Source organism: Salvelinus fontinalis, unplaced genomic scaffold (assembly GCF_029448725.1).
Source record: "Salvelinus fontinalis isolate EN_2023a unplaced genomic scaffold, ASM2944872v1 scaffold_0901, whole genome shotgun sequence".
NCBI classification, from domain to species: domain Eukaryota; kingdom Metazoa; phylum Chordata; class Actinopteri; order Salmoniformes; family Salmonidae; genus Salvelinus; species Salvelinus fontinalis.
The window spans coordinates 1-15,272 of NW_026601110.1; the positions used below are offsets into that span (position 1 = coordinate 1).

The following is a 15,272-nucleotide window of genomic DNA, read 5'->3' on the forward strand; positions in this document are numbered from 1 at the left end:
GTGTGGTCAGCAGTGTGGTCAGTAGTGTGGTCAGCAGTGTGGTCAGCAGTGTGGTCAGCAGTGTGGTCGACAGTGTGTTCTGGGAATTTAAAAAGACTCAACAGTATTAATCAATCAAATGAAAGGAGCCAATAAACAGAGAAAACTACATTTGTTTTCTTAAATATAAATACATTGATGTCAAAATGACCCCCTCTTTTCACTCAAAATATTCATGTTGAGAACAATTTAATAGCTTTCCACAACTAAACAAATATTATTCTTATTTTCTATTTTCACTGATCCAAATAATCCAAATAATGAATACACCCAGTTCTCCCACCCGTGTGGATCTGAGAGCTGGAATTAAATCAAGTATACATTGATACATCCTCTCTTATACACACACACCATTGCTGGTATATACCTGGTATGTGTATAAGAGAGGATTTATGAATTAGTCGGATTCGGTTGCAAAACGTTTGGTCTGTTGCAAAACGTTTTGCAACGGAAACCGTTCACTCCAAACGGAAAACGTTTTGCAACGAAAAGAGAGTTTCTATTGGAGAAAATCAAGTAGGTCCCTCCCCGTTTCGTTCCGTTTGTTCTGTTTGTTTCCGTTTAGTTCCAATAGTAAACGGTAAACTAAATATACACGTACACACTACATTGACACTCCCACACACATTCACATACACTACATACGCTAACACACATAGGCTAACACACACACACGCGCACACAGAGACCGACACAACATAAACACACACTTCTACACTGATAATTTGCTGCTGGTGCTCTGTTCTTTATTTTACTCTTATTATCGATCCTGATGTCTTGTCACTTTACCCTGCCTTCGTGTACATATCTACCTCAGATACCTCGTACCTCTGCATATTGATCTGGCACTGGTACTCCCTGTGTATATACTGTAGTTCCATTGTTGTGTATTTTATTTTATTCCTCTTGTGCTACTTTATCTTTAAACTCTGTGTCGTTGGGAAGGGCTCGTAAGTAAACATTTCATGGTGAAGTCTACACCAGTTGTATTCGGCCCATGTGACAAATACAATTAGATGTTATATTATTTGGTTTAAATGGTTTCTTTTTCTAAAACGTTTTTCCTACAGAATCCGACTAATGAATACACCCCTGAAGTTCAATCAAACCCGCAATTTATTGTTTTACTGAACGAAGATAGGCTACTTGCACCGCGATCTGACACTTCCTCCAGCTTTGGCAACATCCGGATTCCAGTCGAGATGGTCATGGCGGAGGGTGCAGCTGTTATGAGGAGGAATCGACCAGGGACTAAAGAAAAGGTACAAGATTTTAGCAACATGGTTTAATTTTAGTGTGTTCAATGCTCATGTCTTGCATTTTTTACTTGGGCACATTTGTATCCTTTCCTTGACGGCCCGTTTGTCAGCTGCTAACGTTAGCTTACTTAACTAGCTAATGTTGCTAGTTAGCGAGGCTACATACAGCCAGCTGGCTAGCCAGTCAAAGTCAGGAACTATAAGATATGTGTAGGTTACAGCTATCAAACGATGCCTGTTTGTATTGTCAATTGTCTGAAGTTCTGAAAATCGAATCTACAGGTAACTATCTAGTAGCTAACTACCTCGCCCTTAATCATGACTCTCAGTGCCATTAGATTACACATAAATCACTGGATGAAGGCTTCTTCTGTAGGTGGGAGTTTTGGTAAAAGCCGCGACACTCGGTCTGAACATTAACACGGATAGTTTGCAGTACGATTTTGGAAACATAACGATCTTATCTTTCATATCGAAGAGAATTAATGTAAAAAAAACCAACAACAAACATGTTAAATTGATACACATCTTTAAAAGGTTAGTGTACCACATGGACATATTTCCATTGTACAACGCTTGTTAAGGTCTCTATACCTGTGCTAATTAGCTATCTCTGCGTCTCTGAACAACTGTGTGTAAACTGAAGACAGACCACAAACATGTCACTGAGAAAATACTGTCCACTGTAACTGTGTTAACAGGTTAAACCAGTGGAGGCTGGTGGGAGGAGTTATGAGGACCTCATTGGAATGGCATAATGACATTCCAGTCATTACAATGATCCCTTCCTATAGCTCCTCCCACCAGCCTTCACTGGTGTACAGTAAGCCATATTTTGCATTTGTGAAATTATTTTGATGTGACATGATCGTAGAGGGATTTATGTTTCTAGAACTGTACCACAATTGAGAATGGATTCATGTTTAGATGGAGTATTTAGCTTTCAGAGCCAATTCGTCCTTTAAACAGAACATGTAAGGTCCTTGGACTATAAGGAGTAATGTTAGGCTCCTTTAGTCCAATATTGGGCTAGTAGCTACCTAGTCATTTACCAGACAGATAAGCTAGCTGGCGAGGTCTTTTTGTCAGCTGAATCAGTGCAGTTAGTTTGCCCTGCTGAGTGTCTTGTGTATGCCCACAGGACTTCTACAACTGGCCCGATGAGTCATTCGAGGAGATGGACAGCACACTGGCTGTGCAGCAGGTGGGAGTCAGATGTCTCTGTTATAATGTTTGAAATATCTTACTGTTTGAGTCATTTGAATATGATGACACCGTGGTTAATTGAAGAAGTCTAATCAGGCATTCTACTAGCTACGTAGCTAGGGTTGATCTGTATGGGCAGTTCTCTGTTACATTCTCCAGTATGGTTTGAGCAGTTGCATATAGCCAAAATATCAGAGAAACTGAAATCTTTCAAGTGTAGACAACAATCAGACTGCTATTCTGCCATTTGAGTTGCTGAGGTAGAATGGCTTAGTTATTTAATACAGTTCTGTTCTGCTTCTAAAGTCTGTGGTTCTTCTCAGTACATCCAACAGAACATCCGTACAGACTGCTCCAACATGGACAAGATCCTGGAGCCCCCAGAGGGTCAGGATGAAGGGGTCTGGAAGTACGAACACCTCAGGTAGTGGCTGCTGTTTACCACTTAGAAGAAAGTCATGTGGACATCCAAAATGTGTACTGGTGCTGAAAACACATCCTTCTTTTAACATTTGGTCTTGTCTCGTGTCCTCCGTTTTTAGGCAGTTCTGTTTGGAGCTGAACGGACTTGCTGTGAAACTACAGGTATGCTCTTACAATTGACCAGCAGGACTGGCAATTCCAGTCCTCGGGGGCCTGATTGGTGTCACAGTTTTGCTCCAGCCCCAGCTAACACACCTGACTCCAATAATCACCTAATCATGATCTTCAGTTGAGAATGACATTTGATTAATCAGCTGTGTTTGCTAGGGAAGGAGAAGAAGTGTGACACCAATCAGGCCCCTGAGGACTGGAGTTGCCCAGGCCTGTGACATAGCGCTTCAGGAAGATCATGTTGAACATCCATTCTTCTCACACTGTGTTTGTTGGTGTGGTAACGTCCAGTAAGTCTGTTGCTAACATGTACTCTGTCTGTTAACAGGGAGAATGCCACCCAGACACATGCACCCAGATGACGGCAACAGAGCAGTGGATCTTCCTCTGTGCTGCACACAAGACTCCCAAAGAGGTAAGGTCCTCTCTGCCCACAGCATTTGTAGAGGCAGATCCCTCATCCAGTTCCTACCCCCTTTCCCTGGTATAAGAATAGAATACTAATATAAACCAGTTACACTTTTATCCAAAGCCACTTAGTCTTAGTGACTTAGTCATGCTTGCATACATTTTTTACCAACTACAAGATAGTTGTCCTCTGGCACCGAACATTCACCATGCCAGAACTAATAACACCATTATAGTCATCATTGTATCATGGCTGGTACTCAAGCCTGTTGTTGTGTTTGCTGTCTCCTGCAGTGTCCAGCCATCGACTACACCAGACACACTCTGGACGGCGCCGCCTGCCTCCTCAACAGTAACAAGTACTTCCCTAGCAGGTAACAACTGTTTACCGTGTTCCTATGTCTCCTGTGACTTTAACTTTCTCATTAACCCCCAGCACCCTTCACACACAAATCACAATCGTTTTTTTATTTAACACCATTTCATCCAGTTGATCATTCGCATCGTACTGATTTATGCAGCTACCTACATTTGCTGTAAGCGTTGTAATGAAGCTGCTGTCTATAGATTGTGAACTGATTTGGTCTCTGTTCTATGGTAGAGTGAGCATTAAAGAGTCCTCTGTAGGGAAACTGGGTTCAGTTTGTCGACGGATCTACAGGATATTCTCCCACGCTTACTTCCACCATCGTCAGATCTTTGACAAGTATGAGGTAAGCATTTTCTATGACTGTCTTTATTCCTGTGAATAGTGAATTGTAATTACACATGTACATACTGTACTTAAAGCACTAACCCAACACCTAGCCCTACGGCTGGGATTCCATCTGATCCCGCGCTGTCGGATGTTCCAGCGGCTGCCGAGATCACATTCACGGTTCACGCTGCATATGTCGGCTCAATGGGAAATGACCTTTACATGTTAAGCGTGCTACAATGCTTGATCAGATTGAATCCCGTCCTAACTCTTACCCCCAGCAGGTTTCACATAGATTCAGCTGTGATTGTGATGATACTTGTCACATTGTACTTAATATAATTTGACTCTGGTGTATTGGTTACCAGTGATTACAGCTTTCAACTAGCATTGGATTTTGAAATGTTGTTGTGATTATATATAGGAAAAGTAAAGCGAATGCTCTTGCCCTCTCCAGAACGAGACGTTCCTGTGTCATCGGTTCACGCGCTTCGTGATGAAGTACAACCTGATGTCCAAGGACAACCTGATCGTACCCATCATGGAGGATGAGACTAACCCTAACGAAGCAGAGGGCGAGAACGACGCCTGAGGACTGGAATCTGAAGAGGATCTGCTACACCCTGCCAAACTATTTCAAACACATGGCTGTCACACACACACCCACCCACAACCACACAATACTCTCAAAAGCACACTAAAATCACCCGTTTTTAAGTAGAATATTTTCAATATTGTATGAACATCCTAATTTAATTTAGCTTGTACGTTTCAGTGAACAAGACATTGTTGTGGTTAAATGACTAACCAATACACACTGTGGCCAGTAAATTAGGTACACCCATCTAGTACCGGGTCAGACCCCGCTTTGCCCCCAAAACAACCTGAATTCTTCGGGGCATGGATTCTACAAGGTGTCGGAAACGTTCCACATGGATGTCGGTCCATGCAGACGGGATGGCATCACGCAGTAGCTGCAGATTGGACGGCGGTACATTGATGCTGCGAACAGCCCGGTCTACATCATCCCAAAGATGCTCTCTCTATTGGGTTTGGTCAGCAACAATGTTCAGATACGCCGTGGCGTTCGATCGTTGCTAAATTGGTATCAAGGAACCTAAAGTGTGCCAGGAAAATGTTCCCCACACCAGTACACCACCGCCACCAGCCTGTACCGTTGACACCAGGTAGGATGGGTCAACGCACTCGTGCTGCTTACTCTAAAACCTGACTCTGTCGTCAGCATGAACCGGGAACCGGGATTCGTCAGACCAGGCAAGGTTTTTCCACTCCTCAATTGTCCAGTGTTGGTAATTGCGTTCCCACTAGTGCTTCTTCTTTGTTTTAGCTGATAGGAGTGGAACCCCGTGTGGTCGTCTGCTACAATAGCCCCTCCGTGACAAGGATCGACTGGTTGTGCGTTCCGAGATGCCGTTCTGCACACCACTGTTGTACTGTGCCGTTATTTGCCAGTTAGTGGCCAGCCTGTTGGCTTGCAGGATTCTTGCCCTTCTCCTTCGACCTCTCATCAACGAGCTGTTTTCACCCACAGGACTGCTGCTGACTGGATGTTTTTTGCTTGTCGCACCATTCGCGGTAAACTCTAGACACTGTCGTGTGTGAAAATCCCAGGAGGCCGGCCCTTTCGGAGATACTGGATCTGGCGCACCTAGCAGACAATCATACCACGCTCAAAGTCACTTAGGTCGCTAGTTTTACACATTCTAGCATTCAATCAAACAGTTACTGAATGGCTCGATGCCTGTCTGCCTGCTTTATAGAGCAAGCCACAGCCAAGTGACTCACTGTCTGTAGGAGCGAATCATTTTGGTGAACAGGGTGGTGTACCTGATAAACTGTGAGACACTCATGGCTAGTTACTTTATCATGTGCTTTCTGTTTGGTCCTTAGGCAGTGTTTACACAGGCAACCAAATTCTTATAGGCAAAATAATTGCTCTGCTTGGTCAAAAGACCAATTGGTGACAAAAGATCATAATTGGGCTGTCTGTGTAAACACAGCCTTTGTTGTGTTCTAGGTGTCAGGAACTCTGGTCTAATATAGAGCTACAAGTTAATATAACAGGTATTTAATAAACAGCCTACATTATACAGGTTGACATAACAGGTATTTAATAGTCCAATATTTCTGACTACTGTATATAGCACCACGTCAGTCTTCCATCCTAGATTAAGGAAGTGGTGATTAATGATTAATTGAAGACTAGTGGAAGTGAAGCTGATCCTAGATCGGCTGAGGTTAGGATTAGGGGAAGCTGATCTGCACCTAGGGGAAGCTGATCTGCACCTAGGGGAAGCTGATCTGCACCTAGGGGAAGCTGATCTGCACCTAGGGGAAGCTGATCTGCACCTAGGGGAAGCTGATCTGCACCTAGGGGGAGCTGATCTGCACCTAGGGGGAGCTGATCTACACCTAGGGGGAGCTGATCTACACCTAGGGGGAGCTGATCTACACCTAGGGGGAGCTGATCTACACCTAGGGGAAGCTGATCTGCACCTAGGGGAAGCTTCAACCCAGAGCCAAAAACTGCAACATTGCTGCAGGATAGCCTGTTTACTGGGCCAGAGTTCCTACATCTTTGACATTACACAAAGACTGCTTTCCTAATAACTTGTTTCTATAGAAGGGGACGCGGGGTGTTTTATGTTCATGCCATTTAGGGCAACAATCTCTCACTGTATTTATTTAAAAGAAAGGAATTTGATGTTTTATTAGTGAATATTAATTAATGACAGCTACTCAGAAATGCCTTAGGTTTTCGAAGCACAAGTATGTCTCATTCACTTTCTATATTGTGATGAACTATTACTCAGGCAACACAACAACGATGTGTTTGACTGTGTTGCCATTTTGTCCCTGGTGGATATCCATTCACTGTTTCTTATTAAAATATCAGATATATTTACAATTGAGTGCCATGTTTATTCCTATTGTACATTTGTGACCTGTAGTCTTCCCATTTTCACAGAAGTGCAATGTTTTCAAACCGGCTTCCATTTCATCAGTAAGGTTTTTTAATAACGGGTTGTTTCCCTGGGCTCAATGACACACGGACGTATCCATCCTGCTCAACGGTTCAGACTTTATTCTTACGAACAAGACGACCCACTTCTGAACACAAGTCTTAAACATTTCCCCCCAATATTCGGAAAGAACAAGGCACAATGTAACGTGCAGAAGAACATCAACATCTAAATGTTAGCTAGTGTTCAGAACTATATACAAAACATACATGTTAAAACAAAATCCTAACTGGAAGGTCAAGACAACTTAGCCTCATTTATAAAAAGGGTAGACGAAGGGAACACATCTTGACTCTAAAACAATATTTGACATTTTTTAGAGGCAGCCCAGCATTGTTGATCTGCTCCTCAAATTGAGTAATGGGATTACAGTAAGTAGAGGAAGGGAAGAAATGGGGAGGTGGAATATCCTCAAACTCAACTTCAAATGTTTAACATTGTAATAAATAGTTAAACATTTATGTTTTAAAAGGCAAGACACATTGACTTGACAATGTGGTGCTATGAAAATATGTAAAGAGTAAAACATGTTTATTCAAATTTAACATTTTGAGAAACTACAGGCATGCTTGGAATACAACAAAATACTTTCCCTAAAATGATCTAATTTCAAAACAAACTTTGATTCTGTTTTATTAGTAACTGATCAAATTTACCTAAAAGTTTATTTTAATGTTAAATTAACAGAACGTGGGAGCACTAATGAAATTCTTCTGTCATTTGTTTTCTTCTGGCATTGACTTTCACTATGATCAAAATTCTCAACAAGAAAACAAGTATGTTTCAGAGCAAAACGGCATAACTTTTCAATTGTTAACCGTCGTGGAAAATTCTAGATGTTTCTACCCTGATTATATATCTTTTTTTACAGGGAAGATCATGAAATGAAAGTGAATAGCGGTTCACACAAAACAAAATCAGACACCTCATAGTACATGCTATTCAAATAATTATTTAAAAAAAATAGGCCTACATGAAATATGTGATGCCATAAATTCTTTAGTTAAACCTCAACTCTGACACCCATAGCTTATCAGTTATAGAATACAATTTATAAAACTTTTTTTTTTTTTTTTACAGGATACCTGCATAACCAATATGGGAGCAGACCAAGACAGGATGCAGGAAATAAAAAGAAACCAAACCGTGTAAACCTGAGTGGACCATGGGTGACTCATGACTGAACCAAGGGTGATTGAAGTTGATGAAGATGAGGCGAATCATTTACAGGCAGGAAAGAATGGCAAAAAAAAGAGCTGACTTTGTTGACCTTCCAATCTTGAAATGTCCCAGCCGTCACACAAAGCCGATGTGAGACCATGTGAATCTGTTTGACTGATGTTCATTGTACTTTATTTGTGGTCTCCGTCCTGTGGACAGAGTTATTTTGATGTTACCCCTCACTTGAAGGGCACATCGTTTTTAGACACTCACAATCACAGCAAAATCTATATGAAACCGCTCTCGAAAACATGAGATACATAAAAACGCATAAAATAATCTCCTGTTTATGTATTTTTTCATCCAGTTGGAGAATTATGTAACGATTAACCCTCTAGGGATCTATTTTCCCTCTTCTGTGACAGCAGCCTAATTATTTTTTAAATACATTTTCCAACATGTATTGCAGTCACATTAAAAAGACAGTAATCTTGACTATTCTAATACCATTGAGATAAAACATGCTCAATAGCAGATAGAGAGCTTTTAACCAATATTGGCAGTAATCTTTGTTCGACTTTTTTTTTGTTGCTTTGCATTAATAGCTAATTTGAAACACAAAACTTGTGATTGGCCAATAGGCATACATAAAGCAGTACCAGGAAATAGTTCCCTTTTGCTTCTATACTCTGAACGGTTACATGGCAAAAGTTTGACACAGATGCCAATGGAGGAACATTCTTGTTTCAAAAGATTGTTTAGCTTAACTTTAAGCTCAATCATGCATTAGGTTAGTTATGAAACAGTTAAACAGTACAATACCAATAGCTAGTTATCCCTCCCTGAGTTGTGGAAAAAACACCAGAGAAAACTATGCACTTTTTCACAGTCCGGAAGTGATAGAACGAGCACTTACATCATAGTGCTTACAGTACTTTTTAGTAGCTAAAATGATAGAATATTACATACAATTATACTACAAAGATAAAAAATGGAACATTCAGCGAGCACATAGTTGTCTGGACTGAATAATATAATGCGGGTGAAGGGTTGGAGGAGACAGGGTCATGGAGAGATTGAGAAGCGCGTGGAGAGATTGAGAAGTAGGTCTTTCTGCCTGAGGAGATGGGCGTTTCATTGGCTGAAAGGAAACGTGGATGACCTCTACTAGAGTGGTTCGGTGGCGGGCGGAGGGGAGGGGTCAGTGGTGATTTCTGGGCGGTACTCCTTGCGCAGGTGGGCGTAGTGCGGGTTGCGTCCGTACCTGGGCTTCAGGGTGACCGGCGAGGAGGGGTAACCTCGCCTCATGGCGTGGAACTTCTGTTCCTAGATGGGGAACGTAACAGACATGACACATGACAATCCTTCAACAGTCATTCATCACAACAGACCAATAAAGATGATTCTCTAGCATGCATTATCATATGATGTCATAATAAGTTTATACTGGCATTATAACTGGTACCTTTCCTGGTTCTTGCTGTATCATCACAGGTGTCATCCCCCCTGGACTTTGTGGGTAGTATAACGTGTGATTGTAGGCTGGTTGCACCATGTGGTCAATGAACTGCTGCTGTGGTAAAACAAGTAAGCACTGAGTACGGTTTTATACATCAACTGTCACCTAATGCTAACGCTATGAAGTAGCATATGGGAAATAGTACACTGACCGAGGCAACTACAAAATGGTTGTGTTCAGTAGGTCGTACTGTGGCAAAACTTTTTGAAACAGTCAATACAAATGTGCCTTTCTTATTGGACCAAGGTAGTTTTTTTTCTCTCAGTTTTGAGCGTAATGAACAGGACTCAGGTCAGGATGTTATCAACCTCTGGGATGGGGGCCTCTATGAGGGGCATGGCAGGCTGGACACAGCCCCCGTCGCTGGGCTGTTCCATGGGCTGGTACAGGAGCTCAGAGGGCTGCATGTACAACACTGGGCTGGAGGGCACTGGAGACTGACATACACACACAATTAGTTGACATTTAGAATCTACCTCGCCTCTGATAAAAACCCACTCACAAACATAGAGGTGAAGAGCAAAGAAGCCCATCTCCTTACCTGAGGAACGTTCCATTGCAGGTGACTAGGGTGACACTGTGTAGGGGCCTGAAGGACACAGAGTATAGGAAACAGATCAGTACCCAGGAATACACCAGCTTTCTCCTGGAATAACACCTCAATAGCATTACATCTGAACAGCTGACTTGGCTCTCAGTGCCTGAGGTACCAGTATTTACAATGGATGTCTTATAATGCTGTACTGGTGACTACAGTTAGCCTGGTCCCAGATCTGTTTGTGCTGTCTTGCCAACTCCTATGGTCATGGACATCATTGCCTATAGAACACAAACAGATCTGGGATCAGGCTGGTCAGTTGAGCTGTAATGGTGGTGGTGAGACGGTCCAGGACAGTCTGCTCTGACCTGGTAGTGATGGTAGGTCGGCTGCTGGTAGATGGGTGGAGGCTGGTGGGTCAGCATGACTGGAGAGCCAGGCACTGAGCGGGACTACAAGGACATAGACGCACATGTAATATGCGGGACACCAGCCATGTAAGAAATAACATGTATCTTTACTCCAAAAAAGCAAATGTACAATAACTTAAGATGTTATCAAAAGCAATGCATTGTATAAAATAACTAAAACACTGTAGTATGTCATGTCTGTTTCCTGGATGAAACATGATCGATAGTCTCTATGATTCTCACACGTTGCTGTGTAATCAAATCAAATTGTCATGTAGAATGCACATTTCATTCACCACCAGGGAAAATGTGGCATGAGCACATGGCTGAGTGAAGGATAGGACTCACAGGCCAGTGGTAGGGCGCGGAGGGGCTCATCTCTGGGGTGTGGAAGTAAGCCACTCCGTTGTGGTAGGTGTAGGGGTACCCCGTAGAGGTGGTGAGGTACATGGTTCCACAGGGGGTGGGCATCATGGCAGGAGTATGGCTGGACACAGAGAAGCTGTTTGCTGAGTGGAGGAGGAAGGAGGCACAAGTCAACCACCAGGTTATGTACAAAGGCAAATGTTATCGACACTCAATCCCAGGTGATGATTCAGAATTTTAAAGCCAACAAGTGCAACAGCACATTAGTCCCCACCCACCACGATCAAGATAAGACAATATATGGTATGATAGTTAAAATGTTCAATGATGCATTACAAACGTGTTGAAAAAGTTATTTCCACCACTATGTAATCCTACTGCTTCAGCTGTCACTCATCTACAGCATGGTAAGACAACCCTGTTCCTGAGGTGCTGCAGGATTCTGTTCAATCTAGGCACCACACCTGACCAAATTAGCTAATTGATCAGTTCAGTGACAGCCTAAATTCAACACACCTGGTCTTCCAGGTCGGTTAAAGCACTTCAGGACCAGGGTGACCTACCCCTGCTCTACGGCGCTCTGTTACTTACGGTGACCTCCCACTTGTTGCTTGCGGACGGCCTGGCCGATGTTGAGCCTCTTGTCCCGGAAGCACAGTCTGTCAGCCTGGAGATGTGGTGGTGGCAGAGGGACAGGGGGTATCCGGTACAGATTGAGACAGATCACTTTACACTGAACATTTACTACCCATGACCATGACTTTACTGGTGATGGACTGAGCTAGATCTAATGTGAATTTGAGCTGCTGTCCGCCAGAAGGAGATATAAGATTTGTAGTGTATCGTTTCTATCCCATATCTCTAAAGGTGCCATCTAGCACCTAAAAGGGTTCTTCGACTATCCTCATATGGGAACCGTTTTGGATTCCACGAGGAACCCTTTCCACAGAGGGTTCTACATGTAACCCAAAATGATTATACCTGGAACCAAAGGGTTCTCCTATGGGGACAGTCGAAGAACCGTTTTGGAACCGTTTTGTCAAAGAGTGTACTTTTAGTTACTCACATCATGAAGGATTCTCTCTGTATCCTCCTGCGTCTCAAAGGTAACAAAGCCATATCTGTGGGATGGACACAAACACAAGGCAGTGATACAGTGTCCCTGGATTACATTTCCATACCTTATTTAATAAACATCATCGCAGGTGTCATCCAGTCTGTGGGGCAGAACATCTACAGTTTAACTGAACTCACCCTTTTGACACCCCAGCACGGTCAATCACTATCTTCACCTCCTTCACTGCTCCATGCTGGGAGAAGAAGCGTCTCAGGTCGCTCTCATTGGTCTACACACAAAAATAACACCCCATTTTTATGCTCCAGTAACATGCAGCAGCAGCAGCAGCAAAAAGGTAAAGTTAGGTCACAAAACCAGGAGGCCCTATTTTTATTTTTATTTATCCGTTATTTTACCAGGTAAGTTGACTGAGAAGACCTTCTCATTTACAACAACGGCCTGGGAAATAGTTACAGGGGAGAGGAGGGGGATGAATGAGACAATTGTAAACTGGGGATTATTAGGTGACCATGATGGTTTGAGGGCCGGATTGGGAATTTAGCCAGGACACCGGGGTTAACACCCCTACTCTTACAACAAGTGCCATGGGATCTTTAATGACCTCAGAGAGTCAGGACACCCGTTTAACATCCCATCCAAAAGACAGCACCCTGCACAGGGCAATGGGATATTTTTTAGACCAGAGGAAAGAGTGCCTCCTACTGGCCCTCCAACACCACTTCCAGCAGCAGCTGGTCTCCCATCCAGAGACTGACCAGGCCCAACCCTGCTTAGCTTCAGAAGCAAGCCAGCAGTGATATGCAGGGTGGTATGCTGCTGGCATGAAAGTAAAGAAAGAGACAAAATTCACCTTGAAATCAATGCCTCCCACAAAGATGCGGTTAGGGATGATGGTGCCAAAGCGTGGGGCATGGTGAGAGGGAGAGGTGTTGTTGCTGAGGTCTTGAGACACTGGAGTAGGAGGAGGAGAGGGAGTGCTGGTCTGCGTGCAGATTGAGATTACCTTGAAACAGAACAAGAGCATCACTGGATTGGCCATCCTCACCAATGCTGAGAAATTCTGATAATGTAGCAAAAGTTAGCTATTTTACAAAGCAATATTGTTTGATATCTTTAAGACAAAATATATGTTGTAAGCCTTTGATCTTTCAAAACAAACTGTCTCTACAACTGTATTCTTGGGGCCAACTGCACCTTGAAAAGAGGTTGCCTTTGTAGATGCACTTTTATTTTGTCTAGAGCTGGGGATAACTAGCCAACCCTGAGTGACCTTTTGCTTTTTAAAGCCTATAATATGGCTCACAGAAATGCATGAGAAACTGCACAATGCTAGGCTAAGGTTTAGGAGAGAATTTAGCTAGTTAGCTAGCTACTAGCTAACAAGAATCAGCCAACACATTTTCGATCAGGAGAAACATGCAAGATCAATCACCATTTACCAATAAACGAGTTACAACATAACTTACTCTGGTTTGGAATACATTATATATATCAAGCGACATATAACTGAACAGAAATAACGCTAGTTAACATAGCTAGCTAGATAAATTAGCTAAACTAAATACCTTGGTAACTTTATGCACTGGAAGCTAACATTAGTGATAGGTAGACAATTATCGTTAGCATTCAAGAGTGACATTTTAACTTACTGCATATATAACATTAATTTATATAATTGTAGTATTGGCAACCCACATTGTTACATGAATCACAATTAAATATACCGACACAATCAAACATAACACTTATCTGTTTAGCTACTTTGCTAGCTAGCCGATGTAACGTTAATATATATATATTTTTTTACAACATATTCATTTTAGCTAACTAGCAAGATGGCAAGTAAAGTTAGTACGCTCGTGAAGGTAACTTACAGCTATTTCGTTCTCCATTGTAGACACCGTGCTTAATTAGATGTCTTGAACAAGTAAAGTGGAAACAAATAATTGATTGAGGGTTATATCCAATCTTAAACAGCAAGACAATGGCAACTAAAGTTAAAACACCTTGCAAGCGAAGTGCACACAGCCAGGTACAGCCGACCTTGCATCAGAATCATCAACACCAGTCCCGCTCTAGCTGCAGTATGAACGAAGGAAAAATATCTGGCGTTTGCCAGTTTGAGCTAGTCGATCCTAAACCATTCATATTCATAGGTGGGCAAGTATTGGTTACATTTCTATTGTTACAGTTGTATTTAACCAGAGAAACATGTATCTATAGATTATTGTTAGTTTGTTTCCATGTGCCAAAGGTAGGAAACTTTAGAGGAGTCGCAGGTTAGCTAGCTAGTTTAATTCGGTTTTATTTCCCGCTCTTCGAGGCTCTGCCGCCCTCAAAACTTGTCAAAATGGCACTTTCCCAGTCCCCAATGACAACGTTGATGGCGGGAGAAAACCGTTTTTATGAAAACCGTTTTTATTGAACAATTTCAGTTAATTCCTACATTAATTTACATTATGTGTGCATTACTGAACGTGGCAATTATCGTATTATTAACATTTTGGCACAAATATTCTACAAAGAAAACTAGCAAACATACCAAAACATTTAGGCACATTTACCATATCGCCCGAGTCTGTCGTATGGTTGGTATCGGGTTCTGTCTTGCCTGGTTGCCATTTTTTTTTTTTTTTTTTAAAGCTAATGTTCAACTCCTTGCACTTCATATTCACATGACTTGGAGTACAAGGAGTGGAATGTTAGCTAAACAGACTGGCAACCAGGCTACTAGGTTATGTCAGGCAGAGACCGTTCACATTGATACAGCACTTTGCTGCTGTCTTCAATGCAGCGCCCCCTCCCAGTCTCGCTCTTCCTGAGAGACCTTTTATATATGAACCCTCTTTGATTAGCCATGCACGGTAGTGTGAAGTCCTTAGCTGATCTTTTCACAAGTAGACCTATGGATAAATGAAATAGAATGTTTCTGTAATGTTCAGCATTCTTTTGC

The 15,272-nt window shown here is 42.4% G+C and overlaps 2 protein-coding genes across 3 annotated transcripts; one reads left to right on the forward strand and one right to left on the reverse strand.

Annotated features, from left to right (window-relative positions):
• The first annotated feature begins 1,163 nt into the window (after positions 1-1,163).
• On the forward strand, positions 1,164-7,132 carry LOC129847631 (MOB-like protein phocein). Its single transcript, XM_055915386.1, has 8 exons — positions 1,164-1,301; positions 2,440-2,502; positions 2,828-2,928; positions 3,047-3,089; positions 3,427-3,513; positions 3,801-3,880; positions 4,108-4,219; positions 4,661-7,132. Exons 1-8 carry the CDS (start codon positions 1,242-1,244, stop codon positions 4,793-4,795), a joined length of 681 nt encoding a protein of 226 aa, XP_055771361.1. The 5' UTR covers positions 1,164-1,241; the 3' UTR covers positions 4,796-7,132.
• Positions 7,133-9,575: 2,443 nt separating this feature from the next.
• LOC129847629 (protein boule-like) lies at positions 9,576-14,643 on the reverse strand. Of its 2 annotated transcripts, XM_055915385.1 has the most exons (12): positions 14,326-14,643; positions 14,194-14,237; positions 13,170-13,322; positions 12,496-12,587; positions 12,308-12,362; positions 11,833-11,908; positions 11,224-11,384; positions 10,834-10,917; positions 10,469-10,516; positions 10,236-10,364; positions 9,874-9,981; positions 9,576-9,734 (listed from the first exon to the last, which is right to left on the reverse strand). In XM_055915385.1, the coding sequence occupies exons 2-12, from the start codon at positions 14,209-14,211 to the stop codon at positions 9,576-9,578; spliced, it is 1,083 nt and encodes a 360-aa protein (XP_055771360.1). In that variant the 5' UTR covers positions 14,212-14,237; positions 14,326-14,643. The 2 variants fall into 2 exon arrangements, with proteins under 2 accessions (XP_055771360.1, XP_055771358.1); XM_055915383.1 differs by having other exon boundaries at positions 14,194-14,643.
• Between the last annotated feature and the right edge of the window lie 629 nt (positions 14,644-15,272).

What these genes read in the sequence shown, in the direction of transcription:
- LOC129847631 (XM_055915386.1), top strand. Translation starts at nt 1,242, where the DNA reads ATGGTCATGGCGGAGGGTGCAGCTGTTATGAGGAGGAATCGACCAGGG. An exon ending in GACTTGCTGTGAAACTACAG is followed by an intron (nt 3,090 to 3,426) that starts GTATGCTCTTAC and finishes GTCTGTTAACAG; the next exon opens with GGAGAATGCCACCCAGACAC. An exon ending in AACAAGTACTTCCCTAGCAG is followed by an intron (nt 3,881 to 4,107) that starts GTAACAACTGTT and finishes GTTCTATGGTAG; the next exon opens with AGTGAGCATTAAAGAGTCCT.
- LOC129847629 (XM_055915385.1), bottom strand. An exon ending in TGGGAGGCATTGATTTCAAG is followed by an intron (nt 12,588 to 13,169) that starts GTGAATTTTGTC and finishes TTTTGTGTGTAG; the next exon opens with ACCAATGAGAGCGACCTGAG. An exon ending in TGCAATGGAACGTTCCTCAG is followed by an intron (nt 10,365 to 10,468) that starts GTAAGGAGATGG and finishes TGTGTATGTCAG; the next exon opens with TCTCCAGTGCCCTCCAGCCC.